Genomic DNA, 22,177 nt, shown 5'->3' on the forward strand with positions numbered 1-22,177 from the left:
TTAGCGGAGGAAAACCGAACCAGCGAGAGTTTGTTTTGAGGCGTTCTCATTTCAGTGGAAACCAGTTCATTAGCCAAACGAACGCTGGCGACTTCAGCTCCTTGTGAGGCCACTTGCAGTGATTTGTATTTACGAGTGCAGCTCGCCGAGGCCGCGTCTGCCTGTGCACTGCTGGAACACGCGGTGGGAATGTGAGGGGGGGGGGGGGGACTGCGCATATTAGTTTTTGTTTACAGTGAGGGCAGGATGTGACTTGGAAAACTAAGCAATTTAAGTTTGTTTAAGTATCGCAGTGACTTAGAGTATAAATCCTACATGTTGCGTTAATGCAACCCGGCTTTGAAGTGACTGTCCTCGGTGATCCCGCCTCGTCAGGCTACTGTGAGCCGAGGGATCATTCTCACACTGCCCACTTCGTCTCACTGCGCCGCTACCGCATGATGTTTACAGAAACCTCCAGCGGGCCCACTGTTCTGCTGTCGAGGCGTAAATTATATACAGGAGAAGAATGAGGGTTGTATGTGGAAGTAGACAAGCTGCCATTACTGCAGCGGCACATCACTAGTAATCCCACGTATTACTGTGGATGCAAAGTGTTTGAGGTGTTTGACGTTGCATCGGAATCCGTGTGGCAGATCGTGCAGCTCTGGATATACGTTGAAAAAATCCCTTTCAAAGTATATTTTTAACAATTTTAATCACATTTCCTTTGTTGATTATGCAAATAACAAGCTAGCACCCAGTAAAGAAACAGAACTTGGTCCAAACATGAATACAGGCTATACACATACTTACCACTGCGTAGAAAGATGGGCGACATGACAGCTCCGCTAAAAGTGAAGCCGAACCATCCCGATCGCCCCCAGGTGGCCGGGTGCAGTATAGGTCATAAACGCTCGATGCATTTCTCTCCGAGATAGTTTCTGTCATTGAGGTTGTTTGTTTTTCTGTTAATTTTAATTTATTATTCGATGAAACATTAAGATTGACAGCTTAGACTGACTTCCAATTGGTCGAGTGCGTGCATCGGCGGTACCTCGCTGCAGCAGCTCCATTCCTTGAGTAGGAGGAAGCGGAGACGTGCCATCCATCTTTACTGTCTATGGTACGTACACACGTATAGACCTCCATGGAGGAGGTTTAGGCCTGCAATACATTACAATGAACACACACACAGACACACACGCACACACATTGTGCGAGACGTAAAGCAGCCAGTCACTTATGGAGCGCTGCCAGCCAGAGGAGTCATGAGGTCTCGTGCAGATTAATGGGAAGGCACAAACCAAACATGTTTCTCATTGACAGCAGTCTTTGCTGCTGCTGCTGCTGCTGCTGCTGGTAACTTGGCAACACCGAGGCTGAAATATCTTGTTACCAATAGAACAGTAATTACAGAATGTACAAATTTGACTTTTTTCCACTTTTTGTTGAGTAATTTTGGCATTAAGTTGTTTATGTTAACGGTCAGAAGTCCAACTCTGCAGTTTCCTGTATCTACGTGTGTTTAAAGCAGCTGAACGTTTGAACAGGCAAATTATTGTAACGACTGAAATGCGGCTCTTCACTTCAATGCTCATTTAGGTTTGTTGCTTTTGTTTTCACTGCTTTTCACTGCATATCTTTTAAATGCATCTGTGGCATCTATAGTTCATCAAGGTGAGAGCACTCAGTCCAAAGTTCAATGTAGACCGTGGGGACTTGTCCGGAAAGGGCACTCAACACCGACTTATCATGCATGTAACATAAGAATTCATTTCAAAGAAAGCTCTAGTGGCTGATGAGGTTACCTGCTTAATCTTTTATTATATTTTATTTTGTTTGTTTGATAAGTTATATAGTATAAAATCTCCTGTATATGAAGCTTTCAGTGCAGCAACTAGAGACTGCACTTAAAGATGGATGACGTGACAACTCCTGACAAGTGAAGCTCAAGTGTCTCAGCTGCACAGTGTTAGCTGTCTTTAGTATTAGATGATAAACCCAACTTCTCCATGCAATTGGATGGGACGTTTGACAAGTACACCTCCATTTTTTCATGTAGGGCAACACTAGACTGTTCCTCTGTCAGTATTCTTTAAGAAGAGTTGGGTCGGGCCTCTTGAAGGTCACCGACTCTGTGACTTGAGGCTTTTGTGTTTTTCAGCCTTTATCCAAGAGTTACAAATCTCTTCTTCTTTGTGGGTCTTCGCCGGGTTCAATCCCCGGTAACTGTGAGAACATACAGAATGCGCAGACAGGCAGAAAGACAATAAACTTAGCAAAACCACTTAAGTCCTCATCGTGGCGCTTGTGCAGGAAGAAGCGCCCCGCTGACACCGTCTCCATTACCTGCTTGAGCCGCGGCAGCTGCACTAGAGGCCGTTAAAGATACGACTGCCCTCATCAGTCTTGCTCCGCTCTTCTGGGATGAGTGTGGCGGGAGTCGGACAGCGTTACCGTTACCTAGAGTGTCATCTAACAAGTATTACTGCTCAGGCGTCCGCATGATTTAACGTTCCCGGTTTCTCACAGGCTATATACGCGCAACACGTCACAGCAGCTGAACACACATGCTGCACCTACAGGATACCTAAAATGCTACAAAGACTTCCTGCTTTATCCTTGTGTTTCTCTGAATGTTGATGTAGTCGCAGGTAAAGCGCAGGGGCACATAGCGTGATATTAATGGAGAAGGTGTTTACAGCTAGAAGGAGACAAAATAAATGAGCCAGAGGAAACCTAAACCCCTCCCGCTGGCAGAGGTACACACAGTCCTAAATACAGGAAACCTTTTTATCATTTTATTGTCAGGATGTTGAACCGTGTGTGTGTGTGTGTGTGTGTGTGTGTGTGTGTGTGTGTGTGTGTGTGTGTGTGTGTGTGTGTGTGTGTGTGTGTGTGTGTGTGTGTGTGTGTGTGTGTGTGTGTGTGTGTGTGTGTGTGTGTGTGTGTGTGTGTGTGTGTGTGTGTGTGTGTGTGTGTGTGACAAGCACTGTTTGTCTCGTGATGTGAGTACCGGTATTATTTATACAGCGTAGGATCATTTGAAATCTGAAACAAGTCTTTAAGGATGGCACTGTAGTTCTGATGTCATGTAATAAACCCCAGGACGTTACATTAATAGAAGATCAAGTTCGACCTCCCACTTGTGGTTGGGTTTGGGCAACAAAAAAAACACTTTGTTAAGCTCAGGGTTAGAGATTGTGTTTTGTTCAAACTTATTGAAAAACTAAACACATCTGGGTCCGTGCTTCAAATCACTGTTGAAGTTTTTATTATTTAACCAAGACCAAGATCTTCCCCCTAAATTCTAAGGAGTGCAGCGAGTGCCTTGACATTTAAGCACAAAAGCAGTGAGAGTAGATGTTATACTGCCACGAGGGGAAAACATGACGTATTGCAATCAAGGTTGTGCAGATCTGTTCAGTATCAGTCACTCAGCAGATCCGTACATTACTTAAAGCACAATTTATTTCTTGTGTTTTTACTGTAAGTTCTGGGGGAAACAGTTTGGCCATGAATGAATATTACAGAATAAGGTCAAATCCGAAAATCTGCTGTTACAGTAGCACAAACTAAAAGCAGTTGGCAAACATTAGTCTACGTAAGCTGCATGTAAGGCTGTAGAATTAACCTGGGACCCTCCAAGTCCCTGGAAATGCTCCTGGCTCTGTTTCGCTTGCTTGGGACACAGCTATTGAAATATTGTCGTTCAGTCTGAGGGACAAAATAATGTGTTTCAGGTTGAACAGACACCACAGCACTGCACGGCCGGCCCGTAACAGGTTAATGCTGCGTCTGCTGTTTAATCTGGGATCTCGATGGAAGGTAAACAGAAGTAATACAGCGTTCACCTCACAAAACAAGGAATGTGTTTTCGTGTATAGCCAAGTGAATTTGATGACATCTCATCAACGCATCGTTTTTCTTTTTTTTTCCTTTCATCTCTGAACCGGTAGTCGTTTGTGTGATTCAAACTTGGCTCGGTTCTGTCCGGAGAAATAAATTTAGCACGATGTTGTATCCTGATTCAAAGTGTCTGTTAAAATTGCAACCTCACACTGTCTCCGTCTCTCTCTCCTTTCCTCTGACAGTGTCTCTTTTCTGTCCTCTCTCACTCTCCTTCTGAGGCACACACCATCCCTCTATTATTGGAATACTGTCACGGAAACACACACTGTGCTGTAATATAATGTTGTAGCTTGATCCAGACCTCCCATTCATTTGTTTAGCTATAAAGGTCTATGAAGTTGATAAGTGTTTACATATTTGTTCACCCCTTCACTTTTTTCCAGACATGTCTTTGTGTGCGTGTGTCTGTGTGTGTGTGTGTGTGTGTGTGTTCATGCTCTTCCCATTGCTGAATTACACAACTCTTTCCACCCTCGGGCCTGAGAACTAGTCTGATGTGACCTGATGATTTTATGCAGCAGCAGTCCTTTTGAGGACTCTCTCTCTTACACACACACACACACACACACACATACACACGCATTCTCTCTCTCACACACACACACACACACACACACGTCCTCTCTCTCTCTCTGTCTCTCACTTCCCCCTCTCATTTTTTTTTCTCTCCACCACATCTGTTAATCTGCTCAGGGAATAGCGGCAGACAGTTTTCCAAACCTCTGTGCATTTACGTGTCATGCAATTCATCATTGGTGAGTCTTGGATGACTACAAGTTCTGAGAAAGTCAGACTCCAACCCAGGAGTGGACCCTGAACTTGAATCAGATTGTGGCTTGCTCATCCAGTAGCTGGCAGCTGGAAATAGCTTTATTGCAGGTTTGGGGTTGAGGTGGCCAACTTCACCCCGAAAAGTAGAAAACAGTGTTCTTATCTGCATCTTAAAACCACCACTTAGTGTCTGTTTTTCTATAAATAAAAGTCCAAGCTCAGCAGAATAGAGACATTTGTTTCCTTTTTTTCAAATGGTGTGTATGCAATCATAAAAGAGAGGCAGGACATATAATTACAGTATCTGCTGTGTGGCTCTCTTATGTTCAATTTAGCTGGTGCAACTTTTCCTTGCACCAAACACTGGATATCAAGACAAACGGGTCTTATCACATTTGATGAGCAGCTCCCATCAGTGCTGTGTGAGCTTTTCACCGTCTGTGGCGGCCTTCAGGAACAATGTGGCTCCCCGCCATGGGAGCCAGAAAGGACTCCTTGCATCAATAGAAAGACCCAAGCCAACCTACAGCCCCTGTCAGGAGCGGCCTCAGCACCGCTCACCCCCTCAGCCTGCTTCCATTACGCCGACATGGGAAAAGATTCTCTGGAAGAATAAGTTACATTATCTTAATCTCACTGGGAGTCCACCCAGAGAGCAACCACCCAGTTTGGTTGCATTTTACTGACTTGAAGGAGTAAATGGGGAAACTGGAGCTGCAGAGCCGTGAGCGCTTGTGGCCACATGAACTTGGAGTGGAAGTAAGTGACTTATGCCGAAGGTTAAAAAGTCAATCATGCGTGGGACACGGCTGCTCCTTTACCAGTAATGTGTGTTTGTTTGTACAGGGGCTGTCTGCAAAGCCATTAAAGCCCCCCCCCCCCCGACCCCTGTTTTTAGACCATGTCGTGCCCTCTGGTCTTTGTGTCTCCATCATGGCTCATCTCTGATTGTTTGTGACAGGGAACAATAACGGGCACACAGAGACAGTGAATTCTCTCTGCCTACTTGTCAGTCCATATTAGCTCAAATCAATGCCCCATCCACCACCTCCCACCTCCAGCCTCTTGTCTGCGCGGCTGATTGCAGTCCAGCAGCTGACGTGACTTAAAAATGTCCATTACAATGACTTTAGAGGTCATTTATAATCTATTGTTAATATTGTCCCTTGGTTTTGGGTGAGGAAGCACCAGGCCATATTTTATCTTTAATAATAATGTATTTAACATAAGTCATCAATTTTGTAGCTAATAAAATCTTAAAGATTCTAGTGGTTTAATCACGTTTTGCAGTGTTAAAGTAAAAAAAAACATTAATAAGATGTAATGGTTCTACAGTCCAGCTATTTTCAGACATTTTTAAATACAAGCAATAATAAAGTCATTACGGTCCAGGTGCTGTGTAGCTCTTTTCCAAAAGGTCAAAGGTCAAACTGAACATTGGAGTTGTACTCCCTTTGAATTAAAGGACGTAGCCGGGGTCATACTGGAGGACGAATAACACCTGGAAGGTGGTATCAAGATGTGTAATCCATTTCTCAGGTTTAGGCTTGATTTATGTGAACCATTTCATGAAAAATAAGAAAATAAAGAGATGTCTGCACATTAATATGCTCCGAAAATAAGAGTAATTGCTTTTCGCCTGGGAAAGCTGTTAAGCGACAATTCCAGAGAAGGAGAAGTTGAATTTATTACTCCGGTAGAAAAAAAGGGGCCACTGCATGCGCCTGCAGGAAACAGGTGGGACTGGTGAGATTCAAGTAAGAGAAATTTTGTTCGTATGGAACCAAAACATTATGAGAAAATAGTGTTTTAAATGGAATCTCAATACGGCAGACGAGACCAGTGGGTAAATTCATCATTCCCTAATTTAGAGTTAAGTGGTTTCACAGATCCATTACATTTGATTGCTTTTGTGTCTGATTCGTGTGGCTTTAGAAGGGCTCGCACAGGTTTTTGCATTTTTTGTTTTTAATAACAATTATCATAGACAACTCAAACAAAAACAATATTTCTGCAAAAAAAACTAAAACATCACATAAATGTCACCTAAAGGCCAGATTACTCTGACGGGGTCAATGTCAAAGGGCACAGGGATTCAGAATCACTCTTCTGACTCGGAGAACAAGGAGGTCTAAGTGTTCACCAAGCAACTGTCATGTCACTGCCTCGTTCCCCCGCCTGCTTCCTTCTGTTGTTCCATTTTGGCCACACACTGTAAAATAGCACCAAAACAAACAGAGACGGAGCAGAGGGAATGAAAGAGTGCAGTGTTTTATGAACACGGGAGTCCTGACTGCACGTGCACATGCTTTTCAGCTGGTATGGGTGAAAGCCGACAGGTGATTGATTGGTAGAGATGTTCTGATATCCGCTTTCCCCTCACAGATTCCATAACAAGCAATAATCTGATACCAGTGAATGAAAAAAAAAAACTTGTGTATTTTATTTCAACAGCTGTACGCTTCATACCCTTTATGGAAGTGCTGATTGCTATCATTGTTGTATAATTAGTCATAAGTTCTGTAATTGGCTACATAAAGTGCCACCCCTTGAAACTGAAGTCACGTATGCATGTATCCATTTTACTTTGCAGACATCTTACCTAGCTCTGGCTAATGCGACACTACCTGTGGATGAAGAGTTGATTGAAACCACAAAACTTTAAAAACGTTATCGGATCGATATACATAGAATTGCACACTCGCCGATATCCAACTCTACATTTAGGTCGGTATCGGAGGAATTTGCAACGCTGGTATCGGAACATCTCTAGTGGTAGGATAGCATGATTGAAAATAGAAGAAATAAAACAGCTGTATTTTAAATGTCTTTAAATGTCCTGTTATTGCAGGAGAAAAGTGCTCTGATGTACTTTTCTGGGAACAGTCAACTTTTAATACAACATGATTTACGTCCAACATAAACCTAATCAAATACAACAGGTCAAAAATAATTAGGTTATTTTTATGCACAAGACAAAAAAAAAAAAAAAAGTTCCTTTCCCTTTTTACATCTCAAGGAAATGCATCAGCACTCTGGGTTTAATATAAATGTGTTTCCACCAATGGGGATACGTCAAATTTCATCCCAGTTAGTGAAAAAAATCACTATATGACAAGTTGCATAACAGACCAAAATCTGCTATTAATGTAAAAGAAATCCCATTAAAAACAAAAAAACTGTTGCGTAAGACTTGTTCTTTTCCAGTATACTCTTTGAAGTCCCAAAAATAATTTGAACCTGTTAGGGATGAAAACTTCCAGTGAATGGCAGTCAGTGAGCTCATGGCTTGTTTCCATGGGAGTTCTTCCCTTGCATACAGGTCCCCTCTTCTTCTCCTTCTCCTTCTTCTTCATCTCCTTCTCTTTCTTCTTCTTCTTCTACCCATTCTATTAGATGCACCAAAAAAAAAAAACAGGGCCATTGCTGCTGGCTGGCCAAAAAAAGAAAAGCTTGGCTCAACCTCTTTGTTCATTCACTTTCCATTGCAAAACCAACAGGCATTCTCTTTCGGCTCTCCTTTTCCCTGACCACAGCTATGGCTTTGGATACAGCAGCAAGTCTGTCCTTTCTCCTTTTGTGATTGAAGATAATGCCCACTGTTTGAAGGGAAGGGAGCTTAAGGGAAGTTCAAGGGAGGAATCCAGTCAGAAAGGACACTTTGACCGTTCAGAAGAGTGGCGTCTACATTTGTGACTGTTAACAATGCTGCTCCGGGGCAAGACACACAAAAGCTTCTCTACTGAAAGGGTAGACTTGGACTTTGTGGAACATTTGCTTGAGCTCTGAAGTAGAAAATATAGCACAGAGCAAGTCTCTCCCATTCGTACAGGACTCTGTCATCTAGCTTTAAGAGCATTCTGTCCATTGTCACAAACCTAGACAGAAATATTTTGGAGATCAAACCTTGATTGTCAGACTACGTTTGGTTTGGGTTGCACCTTATAAGATCAAAATAACTACTTGTAACTAAGAGCAGACTGAGGGGGTTGGGAAAAAATACCAAACAAGGAAAAAGATGAGCCCCGGTTTTAAGAAAATCTGTATCCTTTAGAAAAAGAAAAAAAAAAGAAGTGTGGCCTTCCAGATCTAAGCCACGAGTCCACAGGGTCAGTTTAATTATTTGTCACAGCTAAGAGTTCAAAGGAGCACATGGGTTTGGTCAGTACCGAGCAGAAAGGGTGCCACTCTACCTCGCCGTTCAGTGTCTTCTCAGCTACACTTGCAAGACTTGACAATCATGTTGGAGAGCTGCTCCACTTTCGGGGTCCGTCCGGAGTAGTAGAGTATAGTGAGAGGTTCCAGGTCTTGAGGAACACAGCAGGGGGCAGCCGAGGCCTCCGGATTCAGGGTGTTGTACAGGCTCAGCAGCTATAGAAGAGTACACAGGAGAGATGAAACCTCACTTTCAAGTTGTACTTACAGTTGTACTTTAATCTTTAGTATTTATTGAGTGATGGACTCTTCATAATTTACTCTCAAGTTCATTGTAAAAGGCTTTACGACTGAAATATATAAAAATACATAGAATAATTCATATGGGACTTTTCTTGATGACTCAAATCCCGGTTCAGCCTTTTCTGTGTGGAGTGTGCATGTGGCTTCCACCCACAATCTTTTTTTTATTTTTATTTCCACATTTTCTAGAACATTATGGTGATGTAGCTCAGCCGTACAGTCCATATATAAGCTCAGGAACCAAAACATGAAGCTGAAAAAGACTAACTTATTCTCATTACCACTGTCAACATCAAACCACACAGTGTCAACAGTTATCAAAGGGACTATTTCTTCAGAACAAAGTATCCCAAAGAAAAATCTGTTCAGAGGAAGGTCTGGGAAGGAAAGTTAAAAGTATATATATATATTTATTGCTAATCTTTTGAAGATCCTCTGTCCATTTATGTTTTTTTAGATTGACCAAATTTTGGAATGTGTCTCATTATCCTTTGGATCTGGTCATTCTTTACTAGTAAAGTAATTCCCGCTCGTCAGGTTCAGGTACAGATCCATCTGATATCAAGTCCTCAGACTCAATATAAGTGCTGATATGGCTGTTTACTACAAAGAATGAGTCAGAAAATAGGCTTTTGTTTTGTTCTTTCCTCACAAACTGTCTTGTTTGAAAATGCTGTGTGGTCCTCCTTACCGAGCTGTGTGTCGTATCTGAGCTCCTCAGGTAAGGGCAGGGCCCAGAGCAGTAGTTGGCGTCGTAACCACTGGGCTCATGGATCCACTTCCAGTCCAGGTCACGTCGGAAATCAATGTGGAGTTTGCGAACACAGCAGCTCTCCTCCGTGTTTCTGTGATGAGGAATAGACAACAACAGCAAAACCAGACTATGTTAATATGCTGATAATGCATTAGGAGATACATATTGTTGAAGCATATATTTAGGCTTTTACTATATGTGTATAATCTCTTGCACCTTTTCACAAGTAATGGCTTTTTGCTTAGTGGGTAATTCATTTGTCCCTTACGAGAAACAGTAGTTTGTGTCCAGTGCTCTCTTGCGTCGGCGACTGTGCTGAGTGTCCAGGCGGTGGGGCGGGATCATCATGAGGATGAGGTGAGGAAGGTTCTTCTTCTTCAGCTGATCCAGATCCAAGCGGCTTTGCTCCTCATCTACGCCTTAATTATAGACATGATCAAGGAGGTTACTTTCTTAATTTCACTTAATTAAGGTGTAAAATCTGCAAAATTATGTATTCAAATTACAGTTGTATGACACAGCCATTTGTTTTATTTTACATATCACAGAATGGAAATTCTAAGAAGAAAATACGAAATAAGGGACATACATTTTTTTAATATAAATTGTATTTGTCCCTGTACTAACTTTTTGTTTTATAATCTTAAGGGAGACCAAGCAACCCAACCCCAAGCTTCTAAACTGATAGAAAGATGGCACGGAGACATAACGATTTACAGATATTGGATCAGAAGAGCTACTAACACCTGGCATAAAAACATATATGACAAAACAATTTTGAAGCCCACCTCTGAACTTCACCTCCAGCACCTCGTGCTCATTGTCAATGATGTCCCCATTTGGGTTGAAGGTGTGGCAGGGGCAGTGCACACTGATTTCCAGGCCTAAATTACTTCCTGATGGAAAACAAGCACAGAAAGGAGGGTTGTCAAAGTTAGGTTTTTTGTCACATTAAATTATTAAGTCAAACTTTGGACGATCATTAGGACTAATGATTGTTTTTTTTGCAAAAACGTATGTCAGTGACCTCGGTCTCACCTCTGTTCATCAGCCACTCCCGCACTGTGTCAGTCACATCGAAGGAGACCCATTCTGGAGTACCCTTGGTCAGCACATTCTTGGCTGCGATGTAGCGTTGTTTTCTGATGTGTTCATTTGGCCTCACAATCTGCCGGACAACAATAACCCGTCACTCTGTGAAGTTTTCTCTCAGCACTGAAACAGCTTCAACAAAAAATAACAGAATAGAGCAGACAAAGTGAGGGGCACACGATCAAGCTGTTGCTTGACAAACTAAAGTCTTCTTTTAATTATCATAAGACTTTTTTATCTCGAATGAGATAATGCATAGGGTAATGGAGAGAAACTTTGTGAGACTGCAAAATGGCACCTCCATGTCATATTGGAGTTACCATAATTACCGGTTTCGCACTTGTAAATAGCATTTACGTCAGCATCCAAGTCGTAATTACAATTGGGAAAGTAGAATTTTTCTCAAATCTGGAATATGTCCCTTTCGGTGGTAAAGAGTGTGGATGTGGCTGTGAAAGCAAGCAAACGTGGAAGTCTGTACGTAGCCAACATCCATTGTTAAAGGTAATAGAAGGTGGATCACTTCCTTCATTTAAAAAGCAAACGGTTTTAACATTCCAGACCAAACTTGTAAAACAATCATCACTTGAGGTTTTTTACAATTACCTTCATGTCTAGTAGCTAATGCTTTTCGCTTACAATTTTCTTGAAGGTGTCGTTGGTTGTTTGAAACGTGAGAATGAGTGTCTCCCGCCCTCCTCCCATATCACATGAATGTTCAGGCACAGCGACACCTTGAACCAGATGCTAACCTCAAATGTTTGCCTGGTGCTGCCAAAGACAGAGTCACTGGAATACTGACTCAGCACTTTTTTTCTGCTTCTTACGTGTTTCACCAGCAAGTTAGTTGCTCGCCTTGTCTGGAAAAGGTCTTGCTCAGGTAGGACAGTTATTTTATCAAACAGGAACCAACTTACGGTGAAAATAAAGTTATGATTTATTAGAACTAGTCACTTATGTGTCCTCTCAGACCAAATCAAAAATCTAAAGGCTTAAAAAAAGTTGTGCAAAGCTGCAGAGTAGAGTTCTAAGTCTCCTTGAGTTTCCCACTGCAAACTGTTGGTTTCACACTACCCACAGTTTTATTTCTATATTCTAAATATAAAACCTTTGTATAGTTCATAACTTTAAGTTGAAAAGAAACTTTACGGTTATATGTATTCAGTGGGAACATCTATAAAAGCAAACTACCAGTTTTCTTTAAATTCAACAATGTTCATTCAGTCTTTCAATATATTTGGATGAAAAGGGAATGCAACATGTACTTATGTATTTTATATACTTGTATATGTTGGGGCCAAAACTTACTTTACTGCTTAACATGCTGGATTTGAACTTGCTCATTTTGGTACTGCTGCTTTTCAAAGATCTAAACGCGTATTCCATCAACTAGTATCAAGATTCTCTCTTGTTCTCCTCTCAGTTTGAAATCGGCCATAAAATAAATGTATTTTCAACTCTTTGGTAGAAAAGCCCTTTCGCCCTGCTGCTCCCCTGCACGACTAACACATGAAGATCTTCTGCAAACACCCACTTGCTTGATACCAAGCGATGATCTAAGAGCTTTGCTTTTGTTGTGGTTATGTTGGTGAGGATTAAAGTAGATCGGATTACAGTCATATGTCCGATTTCTCTTCTTGCATCACATGCAGTAACAGAAACTGATATTCGGATTCGGTGATTACAACATCAATATTCGTTGCCAGAAAGTTATTCGATAGCACTCCTGACTAGAGTATTGTGGTATTTTCATTCCTTTTCATTTTAATAGCAATCTTTGTATTGGATCTGTAAAGCCAAGGACAGAATACCAAGGTCTAGATGACGTTTACTACAGCTCAGAGAAGCGGTTGCATCATTCCATCACTTAGCAGACCAGAGCCCCCTTTTTAACAGCTTAATTAAGTTTGCGTACCCTCTTGAGGACTGAATGGTAAAAACCTCTACAGAACCAAAATGGGGACCATAATAGATCTGGCCTGTCAGAGCTGCACTAACAGTAACTCTGTTCCAGCCCTGCAAACACTCTGCAGGCCCGCTGAGCTTCTTGGCTTTTGGCCTGGCTGTTACCCACGCCTGCAATCACAATCTGGTTGTCGTTGGCTCGCTTTGTCAATTAGGGCCTGGAATAATGTGGTGGAGAACCAGCAACTAGCTTATGTAATATGTATTCTTGACAGACCAGAATCTAATAAAGTTTTTTGCATACAAAGATTACACGACTTGACAGTGAGCTTTTGCGTTTGATCTTTGCAGGAGGACGAGGAAACTGTATCTTCACACACCTGGTAGAGCTCAATCCGCTGCTCATTCCTCTTGGCGCTGGAGTTTGGCATCCGCAGAGCTCGAAACTCTGCTCTGAAGAGGTTGGTCGAGTTCCTTTCCATGGCGGAGATGTTGAAGCGGAAAACCTTAGAGGTGATGCCTTTGAGGCAATAGAGCACATCGTCTGGAACAGAGAGAGAGTCAAATAAAAGGTTAGTGAGAGAACAGGCTTAAAAAAGTCTTATCAGGATCTGAGGCAGGACCAGCAGCACATGTCCAGACAACGGAAACATCACCTCTGGACTACGTGATCTCAGATACTCACTGTGTGATCTCTGTCACGAGGGTTTCACAGATGAAATGAAACGTTTAGACCTTTTTTGCAGCAGACATTCTATTCTTTAAATCTGTGTTTTTCATACTGTGACACATCAAAATATCATCTGCGAATTTTTTTGGGGTGAAAAATCGATATTTGATATTTCCCCATCTCATGTGGGGCAGCATTAACCAATCAACATTCATCTATTCATTATTATTATTATTGAGAAGATAAGATTTTTGTAATTCTGATTGTTCACCTTGTGAAAAAACCTTGTTAAAAAATAATGACTGGACACAAACAAGCATACCGTAAATAATAATATTATATATAATAGATTTGTGACATGTTTCCAAAACTTTGAGTAAATGTTTAAAAAGTGTGAGGATGCAACTAATAACGGTTTTAAATCTTTCAGTTATTTTCTCTAGTAAGCAACTTATTTTATTAGGGAGCGAAGGTTCGATGCTTGTTTAATCTGGACAACACCTCAAAAAATAAATCATAGTATTTTTTTAATTTTACCACTTTTACCATTGAATGAGACGAAGAGAAACATCCAAACGTTGCAGTTTACAAGCTGAAACTTCTGAATTTGATGAAGTGTTGCATACAAAAATTACTTGAACAATTTATCAGTTACTTGAACATTTGTATCTCGATCTACAATAGTTGTTGCCTGCTTCAGTCACAACACAGTTCATAAGTTTATAGTAAGACATTATATAATTTAAATTTTGAAAATATATAAAAATGCTTCTCCGGCTGTGTGGCCTAGTGGAGGGAGGAAAAGTTTGGAGGAAGTGTGTTTTTGGTTCAAACTGTCATCCACTTGATAACAGAGAAACGTCATTATGCTTCCAAGAAGCTGCAGCACTCTACTAACTGATAACACAAAGTGAGTTGGCCGTGGATGTAACAATTTCAAATTCTACATGGCAACAGAGTGTGTAATTTATTTTTCTGAGGCACCATATTGTTTCAATTTGTGTGGAAAAAAAGTCCCAACATGAGTTTGAAAATATGTGTATAGATTTCCATGTTTATTATATACTGGAATTCTCGTAAACCCATTCTCACCTACAATAGGAACTTGGGTTTACTGGCTCTCTAGTGGCTGGCACTTTCTTTATCAGCCCACAGGGAAATGATTAGTGTTGCTGCCTTCCTTATCAGAATTCCTCAGTGCTTTTCCAACACTTTTTGTCTATATTTGGTGGAAATGGAAAAAGTTGTAATTGAAATGCCCGTATCCTTCAGCTCAGGATGACCTAACCCTCCTGGTGTCTGCGTATCTAAAACCCTATCCCCAGGCCCACTGACAACCTGTTGGACCCGAACGCCCTCCGACTGTGATGACCTCTCCACAATCCGACGTCAGTCATTGACATATGCCAGATTGTATGCGTACCACGCTATAAAAGGAAATCTTTCCAATGTTTGCCGTCCGCTCACTCAATGAAGTAATTTGCCGGTCCTCCGTCAGCGTTCTGCTTCATTTGCACCTGTCGCTGATTTGCGGTGGTTCGCGGCGCTGCCTCGGACCCACCAAAGGTCAACAGTTTACCTTCAGAGGCCTTCACAAGGAGAGTGTGTGTTCTGCCACATTAACCGAGGAAGAGGATGAAATCACTGGCTCAGAGTCAAACACTGATTCCACAAAGTCAGCGGCCTCGTTCTGGAATAGCGAAAAGGGGCAACACCCTGAGGTGGCTGTGTCCACATAACCCCTAGCATCACTCCCAGTCTGCTGTTTCGACCCGATCGTAGGGGAACAGTCTGAAAACTTCTTATTTTCACACACTCAGCTGTTAGACATGTTCTCACCTCATATAAATACTCTGGTTTAGGCGAGGGGGATCACAAGCCTAGGTGAGGAGGCAGGAAACATCATCAACACGCCCTCTTGCTCGCTGTCAGTTCTCCATACTGTGACGTTCCACAGACTTTTAGCCTGGTAGCTGGCAGGGTTGTGTTTAATGTCTAGTCTAACTGATTGGAAAGGTTCGGGGTCACAGTGCATGTGTGAGAGCCGTTTTTAACGTTCAATTGCCAATGCCCTCTAGTGGCTGTGGTAGTTATGACGGGAGGCAAAGATAAGGCAGCTTCACATCAGAATTCAACAATTCAACAGACAGTGGATCCGTCTTTTAAAGCATCTCTCTCTTGCCCTTGAGTGTTCGTTACTGTTGACAAGGAAAGCTTTTCTGACCTCATCAGATTTTTCCGTAACTCTAACCAATCATTAACCACAGCATCATCCCATCCTGAAATAGATATATTTTTGATTTGTAAGGAATTTAAGACAAACTTCCTGCTGTTTTGGGGTCTGAGATCAGGAAATGCTAGATATGTCATATTAAAGGAAATAGACCATCAATGTCTTTTTGTTTTACCCTCTGGAGTCTGCAGTGATTCCATATTTTGTCGTGTTTTTGGGTCCAGTGTGTTTATATACTATGACAAAGGAGACTATTGCTTATGCTATGGTGAAAAATTAGATATCAGACATTGGCATGGTAAACATTTTAAACGTGGTATGTAGAGGCAAAATCAAAAGCATTCAATAAATGGCTAAAAGCCCAGAACCCCTCAAGGTTAAATTTGCTGGACTTGCTGGAGAGCTTTGGATTATATAACTTCCCTGATTTAACCACAAACATGATAAAGATTCAAAATATTCAGAAAGTCAAATATAGTCACGATATATTTTGTTAACCTGTTGGCAGATTACGTCTCTTTTCTACTGACAGAATCAGGAGGCGTCCCTGCCAGAGCAGAGTGAAAGCTCAGCACAATGAATCTAAAAAAGTGTTTTTCTGTATCTTGCCTGATTCAGCATAAGAAAATCACATTAACCAGCCTCAGTGAGCAGACTCAGTGTGTATTTGTGGATCTACTGTACACGCTTGTGACAGAATATATATTTCCTGGTATGATATCACACCGGACATATTAAAAAACTCCCAATAGGACAGTTATAAGCTCATCGGAGCAAAAATGGAAGTCAAGATGATGACTGGTTAGCACATTGAGGTACTTATGTGGCAATTCAGCTTAGTTACAAAGTATTTCTGCCCTTTTCCCCGTTTGTTCTTCAATCGCATATTAGATTACACTAAAAGAAACAGTGGCCATTTCCCACTATACATGTAAATCTGTCTGAAGCCCATCTGTGACTCCAAATATACAACCCCTCCGCAGACTTGAGTCACCTACTGCCCGCCGCTCTCAGTCAAAAACCATTTGGTGAGATTCGAAACAGAACATCGCTTAGGGAAAAATAGGTCTTTTTTGAAAACACCTGTTGATTTCAAAGGGACTGTGATGCAATGGTCTTGGCTTTGCTCTCGACCATGAGGCCCTCTCCGGCTTTCACACACGCACAGCATTTATCCTATTCTACTTTCTTAGTAATCCAGCCTCAGTCGGACCACATGCTGCATGAATCTCCCTCAAGTACTGACACATGTCCCTCTCAGCTCACGTTTTTCTTCCTCAACTCCATAGCTTTTAATTCTATAGAGAAAAATGGTGGTGCAGAGGGTCTGAATAGGTCTTATCTGAGGTTTTTAATAAGTATTCTTAAAAGAAATAAAGAGGGTCAAGCAGATTATTAACCAAGCAGATAAATATAGCCGAATTTTAAATATGAGCAATAAAATGTTGGCACTCCAGGATCATTCAGGTTCAAGGGGATGGATGGAGGCTCAGTTTCACAGTCGATTTAGCAGAGTTAAACCTGAGGACTGCAGTTAGTGATCTCACGCTCTCAGGCCACCCGTGTGCAGGCCAGGACAGGCAGATAAAGCTCTGTCTCAATGGGGACGTGGGTGGTAATGATGTGTCTGCGTTTGCAAGGGCTTCGTTGGTCGACACTCCTCCTGAGGAGAGAGGGATCCCCTATCCTGGCTAACCGGGGAGGTCCTTCCATCATCTAACTTTCCCTGTCCACCTCTGTTAACTTTTCCTATGCTCCTTCTCCTACAGGCATCCCCCCTCTGCCTGCCTGGGCAGATGTCCCTCTCATTTGGGCCTGCCTGGAAAGGAAATGGGAACATCTGGGGAGAGGGACAGGATCCATGGAGGAAAAAAAAAAAAACAAGAGGAGGAAGAGAAGAGTCAAGAGTAGGAGGAGAGTGACTTTCCTGGAACACGGGTACAAGGTTAAAACAGGTTGGTGAGCGTCACAGGAGCGAAGCACATCCTTCAAGTGCTCCAGTTCAGACACATCAGCATTTTTGAAAATGATGTAAGTGCAGAGTTTTGGGAAGATTGATTTCACATTCATCTGCCGGAGGAGGAAAGTGTGTCTGTGCTGTGTGAGACATTTTGTATCCATCAGTCAAACTTAAGATTTAAGAATATTTGCATATTGATAGATTCATGGGAAAAGTAGGTGTCATTTTATATTTTTAGCAACTGATTTTTTTTTCAGGAAAGCCCATCTCAGACATATTATAATTCAAAGTGGTTTTTATACGTTTTCAAACTTGTCAAGAGGGAGTAACTTCATGACATAGAAGTGCAGTTTGAGATTGACGCGCCTACCAGCCTCTTCAATCAGTGCGTAATTACGCACAGTGGACGCCTTGATTGCCAACGCATAAACCACAAAGTGACAGAAACTTTACTGCCTTAATAGCTGTAGTACTTACTACTCTCTGGCGGTCCGTAGACCATGTTGAATTTGTATATCTCTTTGGCGTAGTACTCTGTCTCGGTGTTGTCCTGACCGCAACTCTGCTGCCGGTCCCTCCCTAGCTCCTCCAGTAGCTCCTTGGTGCTGTTATACAACGCCTGGATCTGATAAGGGATTTTATTCGGTCCGAGGGAGTGCGGAGGACTCGTCAGCCGCAGTTTGCTCAGGATCTGACCCCGTATCGCCTCGACCCTCTTCCTCTTCACATGGTCGATATCCACGGTGGCACAAGTCGACAGGGACGAGCTCAAAGCTGCGCAGTTGAGGAGGAGGACAAACAGTAACGCCTTGCCCAGATGCATCTCTCTCTCTGCATTTGGTTCGGTTCGGTAGAAATGTGCAGCTTCACAGACCTCAAGTCAAACCTGGTGAACCCTCTGGAGCTGAGGATGAAAAACTCCTCACTTCATGCGCTCTCTCCAGCCCCCGTTGTTATCAGCAGAAATCCAAGCGTGTGCGCGCCCATCAAACCAAATCAAAGTCCCGAGCAGGGGAAACTCTCCCACATGAGTGAAATTTATCCGGCGCAAAAATCACTAGAGGCACAAACACACTTTTCTTTTGCATTCTTGTGCGCATATCCGGTAGCTTGGCACGGTCCTGTTCTTCTCTTCTCTTCTCATTAAAAGTCTGTGCGTCTGTGTGTTTGTCTGTGAGGAGGCAGCGCGCAGGATGGAAGGTTTGAAGAGTTGTGTGAGACTTTGAGCGCTCGGTCTGTCCTCGCATGTGTTTTTATACCAGTACGGTTTCTGACGTTTGGTGGAGGAGGGACCGCAGGAGAGAGAGCGCAGATCACAACAATGCGCACCGAGACGCACCAGACACCAGCTCTGACTAATAAACAACACACATGAGCCAGAGACCACTGTTTGTTTTTCTGATCCTGTTCTTTTATATGAAGTTGGAAAGTTATAGATTTAATATTCTGTCTTCATTCCCCTTATTTTTAAGATGCCTGACGTATACAGATTTGGGCCTATGGTAATTTTTTTTGCCGTTTTGCATCTATTTCTATAATAGTAGAGTGAATATAGATCTTATGATGGTCTCAGTTCCCTCTGGTTCTGCACCGTCCTGTTGGTGTCTTCATGGCCTGGGTCGTCCTCCCTCCAGTGGCAAGTTGTGGTACTTGCAGCCCTCCACTCAATCGGACAGAATCTGGGTTGAAGAAAATCTCCTTTTTAGAAAATGCTCTATTTAGAGACTCATTTAGTTTTATTTTAATAACCATATGCTGTCTGTATAATTTTTATCTCCAATTTATAAATACTCAACTTATCCCTCTGACTCGATGATATTTAACTCTAGACCAACACAACAGTCAGTCTAAGCCAATTGAAATATTGAGCATATCTGAATCGAATGTTGCTCCAGATGCTCAAGTTTATTTCTGCTCTGTTTAACTTAAATCTCAAAATTTCCTTCTCTGTAAACATTTTATATCTGCTGGAAAAAATGAGAGTCAAGTGGTTTGTAAATATTACTCGTAAAAATTCCATAAATGTACTTTGTGCTAATTCACAGTTGGGCCCTTTGTCTCCCCTCCTTCAGCTGCATGGAGACTTCTCATAAAGGTCCCGACACAATACGGGACAAATCCTGTTGTCAGAGGCCGCACTCAAATTACACAACTCCTTTCAGACTTCACATTCTGGCAACATAATTGCATTAGTGTTCAAAAGGACCAACGTTTCCTCGCCCGTCCAGGCGGATTTTTTCCCATGCCCTCTGCAAACCGCCGTCCGCATAAAATTCATTTTTCTGCACTGATGTCTGGAGGTTTATTTGCAGCCCCTCAAGTTATTTTATCTTTCCCTCCTCCGCAGTCTGTTTTATCTCTATTCATAGAGCTTATCCACATTTCTCAGTCCTATTTTAGGTCAAAGCTCACTCAGCCGCCGGAGGCCCCCTGTACCCAAACATGGGGTCTGGTATTTCACTACGTTTCTCTCGCCCACCAGTTTGCGTGGAAAGAATGAGTTTGTAGAATGTCCAAACTTGGTAAATATTTTGCTTTTGAATCATGTGACCAGGTGCCGGTGTAAGTCACACAGAAACATTCCTCATTTGTTTAGCTAATGTTTGTTTTGCTGGATATTAGTTGAGGTGAGGTATACACTATTCTGCATTTTGTTAGAATAATGTTAAATCAAATTATTCACACGCTCATGTATCATCTAATTGTCTCGTTTTGGTGTCTCTTGAGCAAGTTGCAGAATTATTTGGACTTCTTTATATTCTCTTTTTAGGGTTTTAATTATTTTATTCATATACCGTTTTATTTGTGCATCATTCCGCTCCATGGTATCTGTTTTTCTTTAAAAACGTTTTGATACTTGGTATGATACGTGGTCACAGGAACTTCTTTTTTTTCTGTTTCTGTTTGGAAATGTGTTTCCAGTCGTGTCGCTCAGGGCTCTGGCTGAAAAGTCCTCATTCATAAGTTGGGTTCAGCGCTGATGAATGAGCGATCCAAACCTAAATGGACCAAAAATGGGTGTTTTGGCCTCTTGTGATCCAAGAATGGGCAGGGAATGAGATGCCTTACCCGCCATTGTCAGACTATTTTAGGACAAGTGTCCAGGTCCCTGGTATCCCTCAGCCACTTTCCCACAGTCCTCTACTTTGTTGCACTGTGTCAAAGCTTATCTTAAACATATGACAGAAGTAATCTGGGAAAACTGTGACACAAGGCAAAGTCATTAGTGATTTATCTTCTCTTCAGGATGATTTTTCTTCCTCTACTTTACCAAGCTTCAGTGAATACAATGATTTATGTAATGTGGCTTTTTCCTATAGAATAAGTCTTTGCAGTTTAAATTCTGCTAAGTTTTCGTGTTGGCATAAACAAGGTTCTTTCTTCCACTGTAGCAATCCTTCGGCAATTTCAATGTTGGCAGTTCTCCACTATGCCAGCAGGTGATGCTGCATAACAAACAATGTCTGCTGTCTGCTGGTGTTCTTGTGTGTCTGTGTGTGTGTGCTGACACTTGTGAAGAGCACAAAAACGTTACATCTCAGCAGGACCCAACTGTAGAAAATTGTTGATTTATCGCTTTAGAAAATTGCCCTGTTTTCAACAGAAAGTCGGAAAATAATTACAAAGTTTTCTGGGAAATATGAAATTAGTTGGACTATTTCCTCTGCAAATTAAATACACGGAGTCACGCAATTTTCAAATAAACAGATTCATGTGTGAATCTAGAGTAATTACAGCCCATTCATTCTCTCTTAGAAATGTAGAATGTCAGGATGGAATTATAAATCAAGCAGCAACTCGACTTTTGCTTTATAAGTGTGTTTCCGTTCCTCTTATCAAGAACGGAGAGATTTTGGAATGGGTTTTGCGTCTCCATCCGGAGGCCGTACACCCACCAGGACCCTGTCTGGTGCACGGTAAGTATGTCATGCTCTCCCACACATGCACACATTGTAGTACAGTTCAAGCTGTCTGGGGGCTTCCTAGACATGATCCCAGACATCACCATCAAAGTTCACTTTTACTCCAAGCGTCCTCCAGTGATTACCTCACTGCTGGGTCAGGTTTTAGTGAGTCACTCTCCGGCAATCTCTCCGTCTCGCGCAGCACAGAGAAAAGGAATGCTGCTCCAGTTTCGGAGGATGAAAACAAAAACACATGCTGGTGGCCCTATGGAGGAATATGTCCTCTTTTTGCTGTAATGTAGGTTAGATTCCTGCTGGGTGTATTAGTCCGACTAGTTCGATGCGACCGTAGAGCACATCCTCACAGGAGCAGGGTGATTGTAGCCCGCTGTGTTTATAAAACATGTTTTCTTTGGCTTTGAAGATCTTATCGTGGTTCCATAGAGTAGACAGACTCAACCGTCTCCCACAGACACACACACAGACACACACACACACACACACACACAGTCAGACTGCTTAAGACTGGCGAGAC

At 42.1% G+C, this 22,177-nt stretch overlaps 1 protein-coding gene across 1 annotated transcript; it reads right to left on the bottom strand.

Annotated features, from left to right (window-relative positions):
- Positions 1-7,084: 7,084 nt before the first annotated feature.
- Positions 7,085-18,947, bottom strand: LOC128459779 (transforming growth factor beta-3 proprotein). Its single transcript, XM_053444642.1, has 7 exons — positions 18,215-18,947; positions 13,255-13,418; positions 10,916-11,045; positions 10,666-10,773; positions 10,146-10,296; positions 9,815-9,968; positions 7,085-9,036 (listed from the first exon to the last, which is right to left on the bottom strand). Exons 1-7 carry the CDS (start codon positions 18,558-18,560, stop codon positions 8,878-8,880), a joined length of 1,212 nt encoding a protein of 403 aa, XP_053300617.1. The 5' UTR covers positions 18,561-18,947; the 3' UTR covers positions 7,085-8,877.
- Between the last annotated feature and the right edge of the window lie 3,230 nt (positions 18,948-22,177).

Source organism: Pleuronectes platessa, chromosome 17 (genome assembly GCF_947347685.1).
Source record: "Pleuronectes platessa chromosome 17, fPlePla1.1, whole genome shotgun sequence".
Lineage (NCBI taxonomy): Eukaryota > Metazoa > Chordata > Actinopteri > Pleuronectiformes > Pleuronectidae > Pleuronectes > Pleuronectes platessa.